At 41.8% G+C, this 14,990-nt stretch overlaps 1 protein-coding gene across 1 annotated transcript; it reads left to right on the forward strand.

The window, feature by feature from the left end:
- The first annotated feature begins 1,653 nt into the window (after positions 1 to 1,653).
- On the forward strand, positions 1,654 to 3,914 carry LOC125969144 (lysozyme g). Its single transcript, XM_049720899.2, has 6 exons — positions 1,654 to 1,917; positions 2,616 to 2,664; positions 2,748 to 2,825; positions 3,022 to 3,218; positions 3,512 to 3,650; positions 3,719 to 3,914. The coding sequence occupies exons 2-6, from the start codon at positions 2,661 to 2,663 to the stop codon at positions 3,853 to 3,855; spliced, it is 555 nt and encodes a 184-aa protein (XP_049576856.1). The 5' UTR covers positions 1,654 to 1,917; positions 2,616 to 2,660; the 3' UTR covers positions 3,856 to 3,914.
- The last annotated feature ends 11,076 nt before the right edge of the window (positions 3,915 to 14,990 follow it).

Consider the following 14,990-nt stretch of genomic DNA (forward strand, 5'->3'; position numbering starts at 1 on the left):
TTTAGAAATAAATGTCAGTGTTACCCATTACAAAACTGATGGACGTTTTAACAGAAGACAAGTACATTGTCCAATATTCAAATTCTGCATTGTTTGCTCTTTGTGGTATAAAAAAAACATGCTACAGTGAAATTGATTTTTTTTTTTTGCATTAGCATTCATCATTGATGTTCAAAACTTCTGCGACTGGTTTCTTGCTAGCTGGGATAGACTCTGGCACGCCTGTGGGCCTAATGAGGCAGAAAATGGATGGATGTAAAATGTCACATGTACCATTTGAAAATATTAAAAACTAATTGGGAAACTGATGCAATAATAAGAACTGACCAAGTGAATTGAAAGCTAAAATCAGCAGATTTAAGGGATAAACAAATACACTGGAATGCTAACATGGCCCTCAACACACGAAGATGGCAGCTTGAGAGCCACACTGTAGCATGAATATATTTCAGGCTCAGCTTCTTTGAAAAGAAAGAAGAGGACCTGGAATTTTGGAGCCAAACGTAATTTCCCTCATGCATCATCACCATCAGTCTACGCTGTGGTGAGATCACTGGCCTACTTTAAGATTCCTCACAGTCCTTCAAGAGTTCAGTAAAAATAAACAAATAATTAAGCAAATAAATAAATATGATGGAAACATCTGCTAGAACATAGACTACAATCCCAGTGCCTGCAACTTAATTTGGCCCTCTGCCTTATAGTTGCTCATGCTCCTCTGTATCAGATGTTATGGCAGTTTTGTGTTGGATGGTGTTTTATCTGCTGGAATGTTGTGTATTAATGGCAATCATGCCATGGTTGCTTGAAATTGCATCAATATGAAGATAGAGATGATGTGTGTGGGTGTTTGGAGTAATATATTACATTATTGGATCCTTTTAGGTTAGTTTATAAAATGGGATTGTGTACTGTCATGCAAAACACTTGATATTTTCTTATTCTGTAGACTTGCTATTGCGACGATACATTATCAGTAGGGTAAAACTAACCTGTCTCACTTTTTCAAATATTTTATATTACAATTGTAAGTTGTCATGGTATTAAATTAAACGGTGATGACTTAAAATATGTTTAAATAGTACATGTTGTTATATTCAACATATATTGGACATGCGTGTGTCTTTATTATTATAACGGGAGTAGTTGTGAACAGGAACAACAAAATGACAGGGCAGGGCTGCATTTACAAATTTTCCATAATACTTGCTTTTGTGGTGGCTCCTCTTTACGCAGACGTTTTTTTTTAATGTGTCGTTCACATGACATGAAGATTTTTTTAATGTGTCGTTCACATGACATCGACAAAACTGCGAGACATTTTCTTTCTTTATGATTATAACGGGAATACTTGCAAATAGGAACAACAAAATGACACAGGGCAGGGCTGCATTCATACATTTTCCACAATAGATGTTTTTGTGGTGGCTCCTCTTCACGCAGACTTTTTTAAATGTGTTTTTCACATGACACATGACGTTTTTTAATGTGTCGTTCACATGACACCAACGAAACTGCGAGACATATTTTATTTCTTCATGATTATGACGGGAGTACTTGTGAATAGGAACAACAAAACAGGGCAGGGCTGCATTTATACTTTTTCCATTATAGTTGTTTTTGTGGTGGCTCCTCTTGACGCAGACGTTTTTTGAATGTGTTGTTTACATGACACCGACGAAATTGCGAGACTTTTATTAACTAGCCACTTTCTGAACCTAAATCAGGGGACTTCTCGGAAAAGTGCGATTTCTGTCAAAGCAGAAGTGAAAGTAAAAACAAAAGTGAAAGTAAACATAAAAAGGGGTCGTCGTCCCCCTCCACAAGGGTATATAAACTGCAGTTTTTCCAATAGAAAAATACAGAAAGCTGGTCGGAGCAAGGCTGACTGCAAGAAACTCGACACCATCAAGACAGGTATTTGTCTATTTCCGCATGTTATCTGCTTATCCATAACACTGCATTACCATTTTAGACGTAACTTGAGCACACAAAAGGCAGAAGAGAGAGAGAGGGGACTAAAAAGAGAGCATTCAACTTGTGATTTAGAAAGAAATGACCTAAATGAGGCGGCTCGGTGGCGCACTGGGTAGCACGTCCGCCTCACAGTTAGGAGGGTGCGGGTTCGATTCCACCTCCGGCCCTCCCTGTGTGGAGTTTGCATGTTCTCCCCGGGCCCGCGTGGGTTTTCTCCGGGCACTCCGGTTTCCTCCCACATTCCAAAAACATGCTTGGTAGGCCGATTGAAGACTCCAAATTGTCCCTAGGTGTGAGTGTGAGTGCGATTGGTTGTCTGTCTCTGTGTGCCCTGCGATTGGCTGGCAACCAGTTCAGGGTGTCCCCCGCCTACTGCCCGATGACGGCTGGGATAGGCTCCAGCACGCCCGCGACTAAGCGGTTCAGAAAATGGATGGATGACCTAAATGAGAATATCCCCAAGCACATACGCATTAGAGAGCTCATTTGCGGGTGTTGCGGTGCCTTTAAGACAGTCTTGTTTAAGCCTATCAGGAAATAAGGAATGGTTTCTTCCTGTTATGGCATAACAGGCATAACAGTTATGCCTACTACAAATGCCCATTTATTTTTGTTTTTTCTCTCTCCTGTGAAACTAGATTGTTTCCAACTGTGCTGTAGGTGGTCGCACATTGACGAGGACAATGAGTGAGAGTGCCTTTTCTTACGCTCAAATTTCCTCTTGTGAGCTGCAGATGTTGACGTGATTAAATTGAAATGTGCACGTTTAGGTTTCGGGAACATCATGTTGGTTGATACAAGTGGAGCGTCCAGGGCAACAGCCAATCAAGATCGCCTGTTGTGTGAAGGTAAATGTCCACTTTTTTTTTTTTTTTTTACCTTGATTTCTTTATGGAGGCCCCAATGATGACAGAATAATTATTAAAACAATTCAATGCAATATTTAAACAGACTGAGGCAGTTTCAGTAAAGATAATTGTGATGAGATTTAAGATTAGATCATTTAGGTACTTGTATGATACTGTGTGGTATCTCTCTTTGAAGGAGTGCCTGCATCCGAAGCCATGGCACGAACAGATCTGAATAGAATGAACAGATACAAGAGCATCATCCAGAGAGTAGGAGCGCAGGCGGGAATTGATCCTGCTATTATTGCTGGCATCATTTCCAGAGAGTCCAGGGCTGGAAATACGTTGCAAAATGGCTGGGGAGACCATGGCAATGCCTGGGGACTCATGCAGGTTGGTAGTTGTTTGCAAAAATAAGACCAAAATCACCATTGTGCAATTAATTGTAAAAGTTTCATGTAGTATTTGAGTAGATGCATGAGTATCTATTTTGGGTCTACCAAGCAACTGTTTTTGAATGTTGGTCATTATGGTGGTTAGAGTTATTTTCCATGAGATGGTACTTTGTGTATAATGTTTTCGAACAACTCTAGAAAATAGATGTAGTAGATTTAAATCCATCGGCAATCCTTACAAGCAACTCTGTTGCTGTCCTTCCCACTTCAACTGTAATACTGTATGTGCAGGTTGATAAAAGGCATCACACTCCACAAGGCGGATGGGATAGCGAGGAACACCTCTGCCAAGGCAGAGACATCTTAATCGACATGATCCGTACTATCGGAAGGAAGTTCCCGAACTGGACTGCAGAGCAACACCTCAAAGGTTTGTTTGTCTGCTAGTAAATGACTCACACGTTACCTTCTGTCTGATTTTGCATTGAACGTCTGCAGGTGGGTTGGCAGCCTACAACATGGGCCCCAATTCCGTGGAAACGTATGACCACGTTGACAGGAAGACCACTGGACGTGACTACTCTAATGACGTTGTTGCCAGAGCTCAGTGGTACAAAAGCAACGGAGGCTTTTAGAGTGAAATTGTTGCAATGGAGAAACCCTCTAAGCATCGAATAAACACGAGTCAAACTGATACTGTGTTCTTGTCTTGTTCGTCAGCAAGTCCGAGTCCGTTGTCATCCCTGATCCAAATTACAGAGAGCATCAAACACCTCATGCATGTTTCATGAACAAGGGAATAATGGTATTTTTATTTTTATTTTTTTTATTTTTATTTATTTATTTTGATTGTTGCCAAAAATGTACACTTTGACACCAAATTTGTCAATTAACTATAACAGCACCAAAGGTATGGCCTCTAAAGTAAGTTCAGTGCCGATTTTTTAAAAAACATTTTAGGTATAAATTGAGAGTTCATTTTTGTTTTTGGATACATTTCTTTCTATAAGCCTATGCGGTCAGAAAAACTGTTATTGAAACAATATCTGAGATTGTCACCTTCACATCACTGGACTCCGTTTTGAGTCATTTTTGGACATCCATAAATTTGAACTGGAGTCAATGTGGAGGTTGCTCAGGTGAAAGAATTATGCAGCACTGCCTCATTTTGTAGATTTGCTTTGTTAGTCAGCATTCACAAGTGAAATAACTTTTTGCCGAACTACAGTGGTTTATTTCCATGCAGTTCAGTCGGTGGGGTTTTCCCAGTTTTTATGGCCAAGGGCAGATCCCACACATATGCATGTAAGGAGAGTCAAAATGAAGGGGCACTCAAACATTGCGCCTCTTGAGGAACCTCGCACAAGGACATTTCGGCAATAGTACTCAGGGCACAGACTAGCATCTCTTAGCATCTGCCTTTTTTTTTTTTTTTTTTCGTCAGCAGCAAAACTGCTATACTGCTGGTCCATAACCCTTACAGGTCAATAACTGCTGACCCAAAGAAAGTCGACCAAAAACCAAAAGGTCTCTGCTTCTAAAAATGACTGCTAAGCTATTTGTGAATTTTATTTTTACTTTCTCGTCTTTGTAACATTAGCATATCCTGAACATGAGACTTTTTTTTCCATTCTGCTGTTATCGGGTCTTTAAAAGACAGTCTGAGACCCGTAACAGTATCATGACACGATTGGATTCCTGGCTAAATGCTGCAGCCACTCTGTTCCTTCAACACCCCCTCAGTATAAAATCCATTCCTTCAAAGCTATTAAAAATGACTTGTGCAACACCTGGTCCCGCTCTTCCTTCCACCATTCTTACCTGTGAAAGTATACAGAAAGCAAAAAAAGCTGCGATAGGGCATATGGGTGGTAACATGAGGGGTTAAGTGTGGCAGGTAAAAGGGTGGGGAAGGGGATCTGCAAAGTCCACTTGAAGACAAGGAAGAGAAAAGACAGAGTGTGGGGATGGGGCTAGTGTTGAGTGCCGCTGTGTTTATTTAGTCTGCTTCAAAGGCAAGCCTAATTATTTTACCATGCTGTGCCTATAGAGACTTCAAGATTCATGGGCTGCTCTCAGCTTCTATCTCCCCCAACTAACTGACAGCTTAACCCTTCGCCTCCTAGCAAGCATCTATCAAGACTCTGCCTCCAGAACAGAACGCACGCTGACACTTTTCCTAAGTTTGCTCACACTAGTCTTGAGACATAGAAGATCGCTTTGTGCTCATCAAAGTATCTTTTTCATGTTCTTGGTATCCACGTTTGGAGGACAAAGTGTCTCATTCTATCACACGTTGAGCGCCAACAATGGCGTCTTTGGCTGGACTGATGTTTGCTGTCTGCTGAATAGTTTGAATCTCACAAGTGGGAGCAACAAAATGGAAAAAAAATGAAGTAACTTTCACTGGCTTCACGTGGACTCCAATAATCTACCACTCTGTAAACCAAACAAACACTCGGAAGATTATTGAATTATTTCTTGCAGTTCTAATTATTCTAAGCGTATTTAATTTGTACGAGAATGCTGTTCATTTGCTCACACATGCAAGTGTATATCTTTTGGTATAATGCCCATCCACCCTTACGTTGACTAAAATGATTGCCATTATCATTGTCATCTCATTACCACCAGTGGTGAAACGAGAGTTTATAAGTTTGATAATAATATTTAAATCAAAATATAGATAATGGCTAATTGGACTTTAAAACAATTATTCGGAACCAATACTCTCTGTAAAGTATCACTGGTACTTCACGTCCCAGAATGCAATGCAACAGCTAGTGCTTGTCATATTAGCTGGATTTAAGTCAAGTCAAGTCAAGTTTATTTATATAGCCCTAAATCACAAGCAGTCTCAAAGGGCTTCACATATACAAAACAAATTGACAATTATTCTCAAAGCATCCCCTGATCTTAAGCTCCCAAGAGGGCAAGGAAAAAACTCCAAAAAACTCCACTAGGGGAAAAATGAGAACACTACACTACACTACAGGGCCAAGGGCTCAAGTCTTAAAGACAAGTCAACCCCAATTTTTATCTTTGAAATGATATGTTCTGCGCAGCCCAACTACGTCGAAACACAGTGTTCTGATTGTTTTATTTGTGGAATATGAATTGAACAGGCAAAATCCAACCTGTTTTTATCCATCTAGGGGGCGGCCATTTTGCCACTTGCTGTCGACTGAAAATGACATCACAGTTACCAAGTCACAACCACTCACGGCTAACCAGTTGTCTGAACATATTTTGCAGTGGATTATTAATCAAGAAGTTGACATCCATTGAGTCACATGTGCAAACCCGTACACCATCGGTGACACTACGTAAATATAGTTTGAATCACGTGCTATGCTAACTAAATGATTAATAGAAAATTGGTGTCAGAACAAAAATCAGGACAAACAATATTCTCTTCCTACCACGGATAAACATGAGATGGCAGTTGGGTCACTTTGTACGTAAAAAATCTATTGAAGAAAATGTGAATAAAATGTGGAAAATAAAAGAGGTGTATGTTGAAAACCCATTACTGAGCTCTAGCACATGTAGATGTAGATCTGAATTATCTAGTGCTGAAGAGGCAGGGACAGCTGGGGCAGGAACAATAAGAATGACTAAGTCCCTCATATAATAGTGAAAGAGAAGTATCAGTGGTCTTGTTCACTCATTCCTGGCAAGCGCACGGAAGATCACTTTACGTCGAATGGGAATGCCAGTCACTTTAGGAATTTATATGTGTTATTAGTCTGGTCTAGACTAGTTGAGGACAAATGTCATAGGCACGAGAGATGGACGTGTTCCAAGCAATAAACTTTGAAGGATGGTAAAGGTGTCATGATTAGGAAAAAATCAGTGTTAAATAACAAACATATGACAAATTAAAATGTTAAAGCTTCTGCGTTTTAATCAGACTTGCAAAGATTTTTGCAGTACCTGAGCATCCAGGGCGATGTTTCTGGGAATATCATTTGTTGGTCCATACTTACCAATAATACACATGACGCTCATCTGAGTATAAAAAGAAATAAATTCTCAGAGGACTCACAAAGTGACTCCTTCATCTACTGAGCACTTCCAGATTTCTTTCCTCTTAAAGCTATCACAGATTTTTTTTGTTCTGTGGCTTGTTTCTTTTAACACACCATTTTTAAATGCAATGCAAAATTACAAATGGATTTTATTATTACTAAACTTTGTTTTCAATGTTTTTGTTTTTCATGTAACGTATGTACTAAGATTATAACTGGAAATATGATTTATTTTCCATGTCTGACATTTATGAGTTTACAGTAAATTCAGACTGCTACTGTGATGTTTTTCCATCAAGAATAAATCAGCATAGAACACTCACATACCAAAAAATATCCCCAAATTCCAAGTACAGTTTGCAACAGTTGCTTTGCCAGGTTACGTGTTCTTACTTTGAATGCGTTACCTTCCATTTCAGTGCATGTTTAAGACTTCCTGCTGATGTCCTGCCAGCTTTGCTTTTTTGGGGCGGTGGTGGAAGCGGGACACGAGGTAGTAAAATGTGTCAGTTTGAGATTGCACGAAAATAGAGGCCTATCCATGTAGGTAAATTTTAGCCAGAGTAAAAAGCTGTTTGGGCAGAAATGTGCCCAAAATTGTCAATTTGTGTATGCAATGCATCTGGCATTGAAAACTACTGATCCACCAGCGCTCACTGGCTCAACAAGTCTTGCTACTGCTGTAAAAGTCACCGTAAAATCAAACAGCTTAATCATGGGAACAAGTGTTCTCTATCATTCTATGTCCTCCTGTTTCACCTCCATCCTGCCTTTGTCTTCATCCTCTGACCTTGTGTCTTTTCCATCCATGTGATCCAACTTTCTATCTCTGTCTTAAGCGTCCCCCCTGGTGTCCATGTTGCCTCTGTCTGATCCCTCCTTCCTGCACTGACCTCTCCCTGTCCTCCCACCATTTATCTGTCTCTATCTCTGTTGTAGCGTTCCCCTTTACCCCCCTCTGCCTTTTTTTCCCCTTCTCCCTTCCCTGCTTTCCTGTGCAGTCTGCGGCCTGTGAAACCAATTAGACGTTGTAAGCGGGGGCCTTTTGCCCCTGTCGTGTGGTCGGTTTAACCTGCCTCTCCAAATGGACATTGTTGGAGAGCTGGACCACCGCCTTCCGTGGCTCGGTGGGTGGGTTTGAGATGGTGGGGAACTCGGGGGATAAGAGGGTTATGGAAGGCAAGGGAAAGGTGTGCGTGGGAGGGCCACCAAGCTTCTTTTGAACTGATAGTCAGTGCTTTGAAAAGGATAGGATAAGGATCTGTGATTTTTAATAAGACAGTGGCTGGAAATTATATTCATTTTTTTCCAGCTGCTGTATTTTGTGTGTCAAGGCTGCATGGATACTCTTCAGCCTCTTTAGGAGTAAACAGACTCCTCTTTTGGCAGTAGACCGTCTCCTTTCACCCTCCTTTCACCCTCACCCTAACTGCCAGGAATGCTTTTAACAATTCACCATCAGACGCAAGCAACATAGGACACTGGGAGATTGGTGCATTCCAAAGGGAGCGTTCTTTTTTTTTTTTGCCACTCTTCACATGTCAATCAGCAACACTATCTCCTTGTCACCCCTTCAACCACCAACCCTCCCTTTGTCCCTAAAAACACACAAACGTACATACACCACTTGGAATCGCAGTTTTGCTTTGCCACATGTCAATTTAAGGGATTGCCGTCAAAGTGTTAACTACCCAAGAATGTGGCCTTTAAGGCGAGGCTCTGCCACCTCCATCTGTGCTTGGGGTCTCTGAGGAGCACCTGAAAAACCAACTGTAGCAGAACCTTCTTTAACAAGTAACTAAGGAAAAAAAAATGGAAGGATTCGTTTCCATCATCATAATTTGAGCTGGTCCCTTTCATCGGATTGAATGGCTACTACAGCTTTTTCTTAATTCAAAAATGTCCATAGAGCAGGAAAAAAAAGAATTGAAGCTGAGCATCAGACACACACACACACACACACACACACACACACGCACGCACGCACGCACGCACGCACACACACACACACACACACACACACACACACACACACACACACACACACACACACGCACACTCGCACAACTTTCAACACCTCGCCTCTTCACACGTACTAACCCCCCCAGCCACCCACTTCCCTCTTTACAGTCCTGGTGAAATTCCTTGGCACATTATCAGTGCGTTGAAAGCACGTGACTGGTATGTGACAGTGTCAGCTCGTGACAGTTCTCCTTCAAAATGGGGGCAGGGAGGTGGGGCTGAGGGATACGAGTCCTGCTGGATGCATGACAGAACCTGTCAGTGGACCAAGGGGAGGGTGGCGCTTATCGATCAAACACCCCGACTATCTGCCATGCTGACCTTCATGTCCTAAGAAGGGCCATTTGAGTGTTGAGGCTGTAATGGGAGATGTGGGTAAGTGGGGGCTGAGGGGTGTCGCCTTCTTCTTGTCATTCAGTGCAACCACTGAACTACATACGACAGTTCCTGGTCTTCCCATCAGTGCCAGTCATGTTGATTTAGTTTGTCACTGCAGATTGACAACAGCAGCCGCATCAATTCAATCAATTATTTCATTGTTGTGACATGAACTTGATCTATGAATTTTGATTGGTAGTGAGCTCAAAAGTTATACTATATGAAGCCTGCAACTGTTGACCAGGGGTGGGGAGTGGGTGGAGTCCCCTGTTACCCAAAGTCAGCTGCAACCCTACGACCATGAACCGGATAAGAAAATGGATGGTTGAAGAAGTTGTTATCATATGTCATGTTTTTATACATTTCCATTATACTACATATTGACTTTCTCTAACAAAGGGAAATGGGTAAAGCGTTACATCAACCAGCCCCAATTTTTTTGCGATGGGGATTAGACTTTGCAGCCCAAAAGCCAGAAAGTTAGGAAGACTGTACTGTAATTGCTAAATCACTGCATGTGCAGTTTTCGGTATTTTTACATTTTAAAGTTTTGTCTTTGCTATGCAGTGCTTTCCTTTCCATTCTGTATTGCAATGGGATGGTCTGTCAACAAATTGCAGCACAAAAATAAGTGTAAAAGTAAATCTTGGAATCAGTCTACCAGTGGTCCCCAAACTTTTTTTCCGTCTGGATCCGGTTCATGGTAGTACTTTTTTTTTTTTTTTTTTTTGAGGACCAGCAACCATTCATTCACTGCATTGGTGGAGGCGGGGTGTTGGTCTGCCGATGTATATTCCCTGAATGGAAACTAATCGCGGGGGATGTAAATGAAGTCCTAAAATACTAAACTGCTAAAATACCAAAATTGCTTAATGTCGTCACATATGTATAAGATATATAGGATAGGTAGGTAGGTAGGTAGGTAGGTAGGTAGGTAGGTAGGTAGGTAGGTAGGTAGGTAGGTAGGTAGGTAGGTAGGTAGGTAGGTAGGTAGGTAGGTAGGTAGGTAGGTAGGTAGGTAGGTAGGTGGGTAGGTGGGTGGGTAGATGGGTAGGTGGGTGGGTGGATGGATGGATGGATGGATGGATGGATGGATGGATGGATGGATGGATGGATGGATAGATAGATAGATAGATAGATAGATAGATAGATAGATAGATAGATAGATAGATAGATAGATAGATAGATAGATAGATAGATAGATAGATAGATAGATAGATAGATAGATAGATAGATAGATAGATAGATAGATAGATAGATAGATAGAAACAAGGAACGTATGTTCTCTCATGCAATGTGTGGGCAATGGGCGCCACCTGCTGGCTGTTTGTCTTTTTACAAGAGCGTGTCACCAAGTCTTTGAGCTAATTACGCCAACCATCAGCTCTGTAAATGTGCTCAAGTTGCATGTGTGTACTTTGACATGGATGCATTGGCATTAGTTGTTACGTTATGTGCTTCTCTGCGCACGCACAATAAGCTGCAAAGACGGACTGCGCGTCCAGTCTGTTCCTTTCTCCCTTCCTTCCTGACCTATAAATACTCTCTCATCAGCAGAGGCTGGCTGTGAGAGGCACTGACCCCCTTCCTCTCTCCGTCCAGCTCAACAGTGATTGATGGCAGCCTGTGCTGCTGGCGCTAACCTTGCACTTGGGCTCTGGCAGTATAAATGATGGCAGGTCAGTGGCACCAAGCGTGGATGGAGGCTGGAAACGCTCTCTCTCTCTCTCTCTCTCTCTCTCTCTCTCTCTCTCTCTCTCTCTCTCTCTCTCCCTCTCTCTCTCTCTCTCTCCCTCTCCCTCTTTTCCTTCTGTCCCGTTATCATCTATGTGATGCAGACATCATCATCATCTCCACTGAGTATAAATAATAGTGGATCAGGTGACAGCGCCTGCCCAGGCCATTGATGGGGGCTTTAATTTCATGGCTAATTTCTCCAGGCACACAAAGGATCGATGCTACCCAGCACATGCTCTTCATCCCTTACTTCCTCTTCTGCAAAGGCAGGGCGCATAGAAAGACGAATGTAGATTTAGGGACACCCCACCCAGACATTTAGCTGATCCGTAAGCACGTGCGCTACAACTGTATGTTTGGCATCCTTCACGGGGTACAAGAAGGAACGCGTCCAGGAACCCAGGATGGCCTAACGATCGATGCGGCTGCAACAGATAGCTTTGGAAATAAGAGCAACAAGCAAAATATGAGCACACAGCTCCCCACCTGTGTGTTAAAGTGTGTTAACCATCGCCATAGTGATAAATATCAACCCTCAGTCCCTGCTCGCAGCCCCAATGGGAGACGTTCAACGCCAGCCCCTCCGTAATGACTTTGTCTACCTATCGATCCAGCTATGATCCATGTACTGTAATTCTTATAGCATCAGGACCGGCCCCAGCAATAACTCCAAGTCATGTTTCGGCCCGCCCACCCACATGACACCTTATTAGTTTGAGTTTGGACTTTTACCTCGCTTCCTCCCTTCCTTTTCTCGTGCTCCTTCCCTGCGGGCTCCTAATTTTTTTCTCCTTGTTCTTCCAAACTAATACCATCAGCGGTGGGCCCTTCTCTCTGAAGACATCTCACTTTAGTCTGAGCCACATATCTTCCTCTCCTCACTGCGTAGCTCGCAGTATGATACGGGTTAGTGTCTGCAACGGTGCCTCATCTGTCTTTCGTTTGGAGCACAGCCCCTGCGGGCTCCCGCCGAGACTCCGCCATCCCTCTTTAGACTCTGTTCTTTTCTCCCCTTTGAGCCACAACTATATTTCACTTCATTTCAACCCTTTCTTTTTTAGCCTGGGTGTAATAGCCGCAGATATATGGCTTTGCTTCTGTAGTCTTTTGAGCTTCCTCTGCCTTTTATAAAACATTGTCAGAGTGACAAAACAGCCGCCCTTGGGTGTCCTGGAACAGGTGCACCTTCATCCTACGGCTATTTCTCAAGATCCCAAACTGATCCTTTTAGAAAACGATAACATCTGGGTCCTTGGACAGGAGTTCCAACAGCCTGGACAGAATCATAGCTCATCTCTTTTTTGGCCTGTCTGCCGTGAGCCAAAGATTGTCTGTCAACTCGGGTTTGTTTTTTATGAGGGCTGATTTAAAGAGCAGGGCTTGCCATCTGAGCTAAACCTGTTCTTTTTGCTGACACGCCTGATAAGTGCTAATCAAGGAGCAGAAGATGAGCAGTTGAAGCTGTCTGCTGAATGAACTATTCATCGTGTGAGGGTAAAGGCATAGAGATGTGGGGGTTTGTTCATTACTGTCGCTGTTAGAGAGACTCTAATGATGTTCCTCCTGGCCACTGAGACACATAACAACCTACTACCTCTGAGGCATGACTGTGATTGAGATGTGAGTAAAAGCGAGGAACGAAAGGAGGGAGCAGATGGGCCCTGCAGAAAATTAAAGCGCCATGTTCTCTACCTCCACTTTATCTTGGCCCCCGGCCCTGTTTTTCCTAACATGCAAGCTTTTTTTAAACGATTGTAAAGGTTCATTCAGCCTCATTACCTTCACCAAAGGAGTTACTCTTGTGTATGAGTGTATGTTTATTTGTTTGGTTAAATACAACTTCCCGTTATCTGTTTTTAATACAGTTTATTAGCCTGTTTTTTTTTAAATGGTAGACATTTTTTCACAGCTCAGATATTATTTAATAGACTATATTGTATTTTATAAATAATAATAATAATAATAATTCACTAAAATGTAAACAATGAAGCAGTGCATCCTGATGAATTATTTGCGTTTTCTTTTGGTGACTTGGCCACTAGGGGGCAATACAAGCGTTTCATAACACTTTCAAGTGATTCAGTAATTTAAATGCAATATTAGCGGTTTATCGCAGAGAATAAAGAATATATGCCTCTAAGTATTACTATATTGTCTGTCTACATGTGTTGATGCACTGGTTGTGTTCAAACACTAGTTGCTTAAAACCTTGAGACCCGGACAGATTATAGTATAATGTTTATGCAAAAAAAGGAACAAGCACACAAAAGCTGCTTAGACAGCGGTTGTTCAAAATACTTCTCTGAACTTCTGTCATAACTTCACTTAACAAGACTCCGATCTGACAACGATTGTTTTCTCTTCGGCTTTCTCTTATCTTGCTTGTTAGGTTTTGTTCTACCCAATCTGCTCCCTTCCACCATTTGCGTCAGTTTGCTTGTATTGAGTTTCCTGTTTCTTCTCAAATTTTGTTACTTCTTTAACTGTTCTTAGAACAGAAGTTCTGTTGGTCTCTGTCATGTTCTGTAAGTTTATTCCAATTTTTGCTTTGCTACTTTGTGTCTTGCTTTTTTGGATTTCTGTTAAAGCGGTCCGAAAATACCTTTACAATAGACTTTTTATTTTACTATTTATGACTCACACGTAATAGCAGATAAACACTTAAGACGTCTACAACGGCTATTCTTGCAAGCCTCTGGAAACTCATTTTCGAACTGAATCGGGTTAGAATTTCTTGTGTTCTGTGGATGTGACGTCGAGCCCTTTCTCAGAATTTTTTTTTTTTTACTATAAATAAAATGTGATAAACCATGAGTTAAGAATAAAAAATGTGATTATTCACGATTGAATATTTTAATCGCTTGACATCATTAGTACTTTTTGATTCCACATGCTTTGTTTGTCCAACAACCCTAAACCTGTGACACAAACTGATTAAAGCACAGTTAATAGTGTATACTTTTCTTGGGCTAAATGAGATCGTCATAAAATATTACGCGAATTATGAACCTTCAAATAATTTTAACTTTGACACAAATGTATACAACCGTTCTCAGAGGCACGTGTTCTGCTCACAACAGCTATTACTGGATCTTACAATAGTTGGGGACCTTCTCTGGCCTTCTTGCTCTTAATGTCACGGATCGGAATGGACCAGGGTTTATTGAGGGAAAAGGGAGTTGGAAGGGAGGATGAGGGGAACAAGACCAACAGAACCGGCAAACTAACATAACTTAACGGACCTACCGACAGACTGGCTAACCGAAACAGAACTGACAAAGACAGGAACCAAGAGACGAGAAGACATCACGACATCATCGATCCGCCAAGAGAGTGAAGGGCAGACAGGACTTAAATACATGACAGGTAACAAGAGGTAGGTGATTTTGATTACATTGATTGTGAGGTAACACAGAAGGGGAGGGGCGACGCGAACAGAAACCATGGTAACAGTCATAATAAAGCAACCGGGGACGAGTCGTGACACTTAATTACACTGCATCTCATCCAGTGAAGCTCATTGGTGGCTGAGATGCTGCTGTGGCACTACCGCAACAGACTTACCCTTATACTACTACAAAAACTCATGAATTGATTGCATC

Source organism: Syngnathus scovelli, chromosome 5, assembly GCF_024217435.2.
Source record: "Syngnathus scovelli strain Florida chromosome 5, RoL_Ssco_1.2, whole genome shotgun sequence".
In the NCBI taxonomy this organism is placed as follows: domain Eukaryota; kingdom Metazoa; phylum Chordata; class Actinopteri; order Syngnathiformes; family Syngnathidae; genus Syngnathus; species Syngnathus scovelli.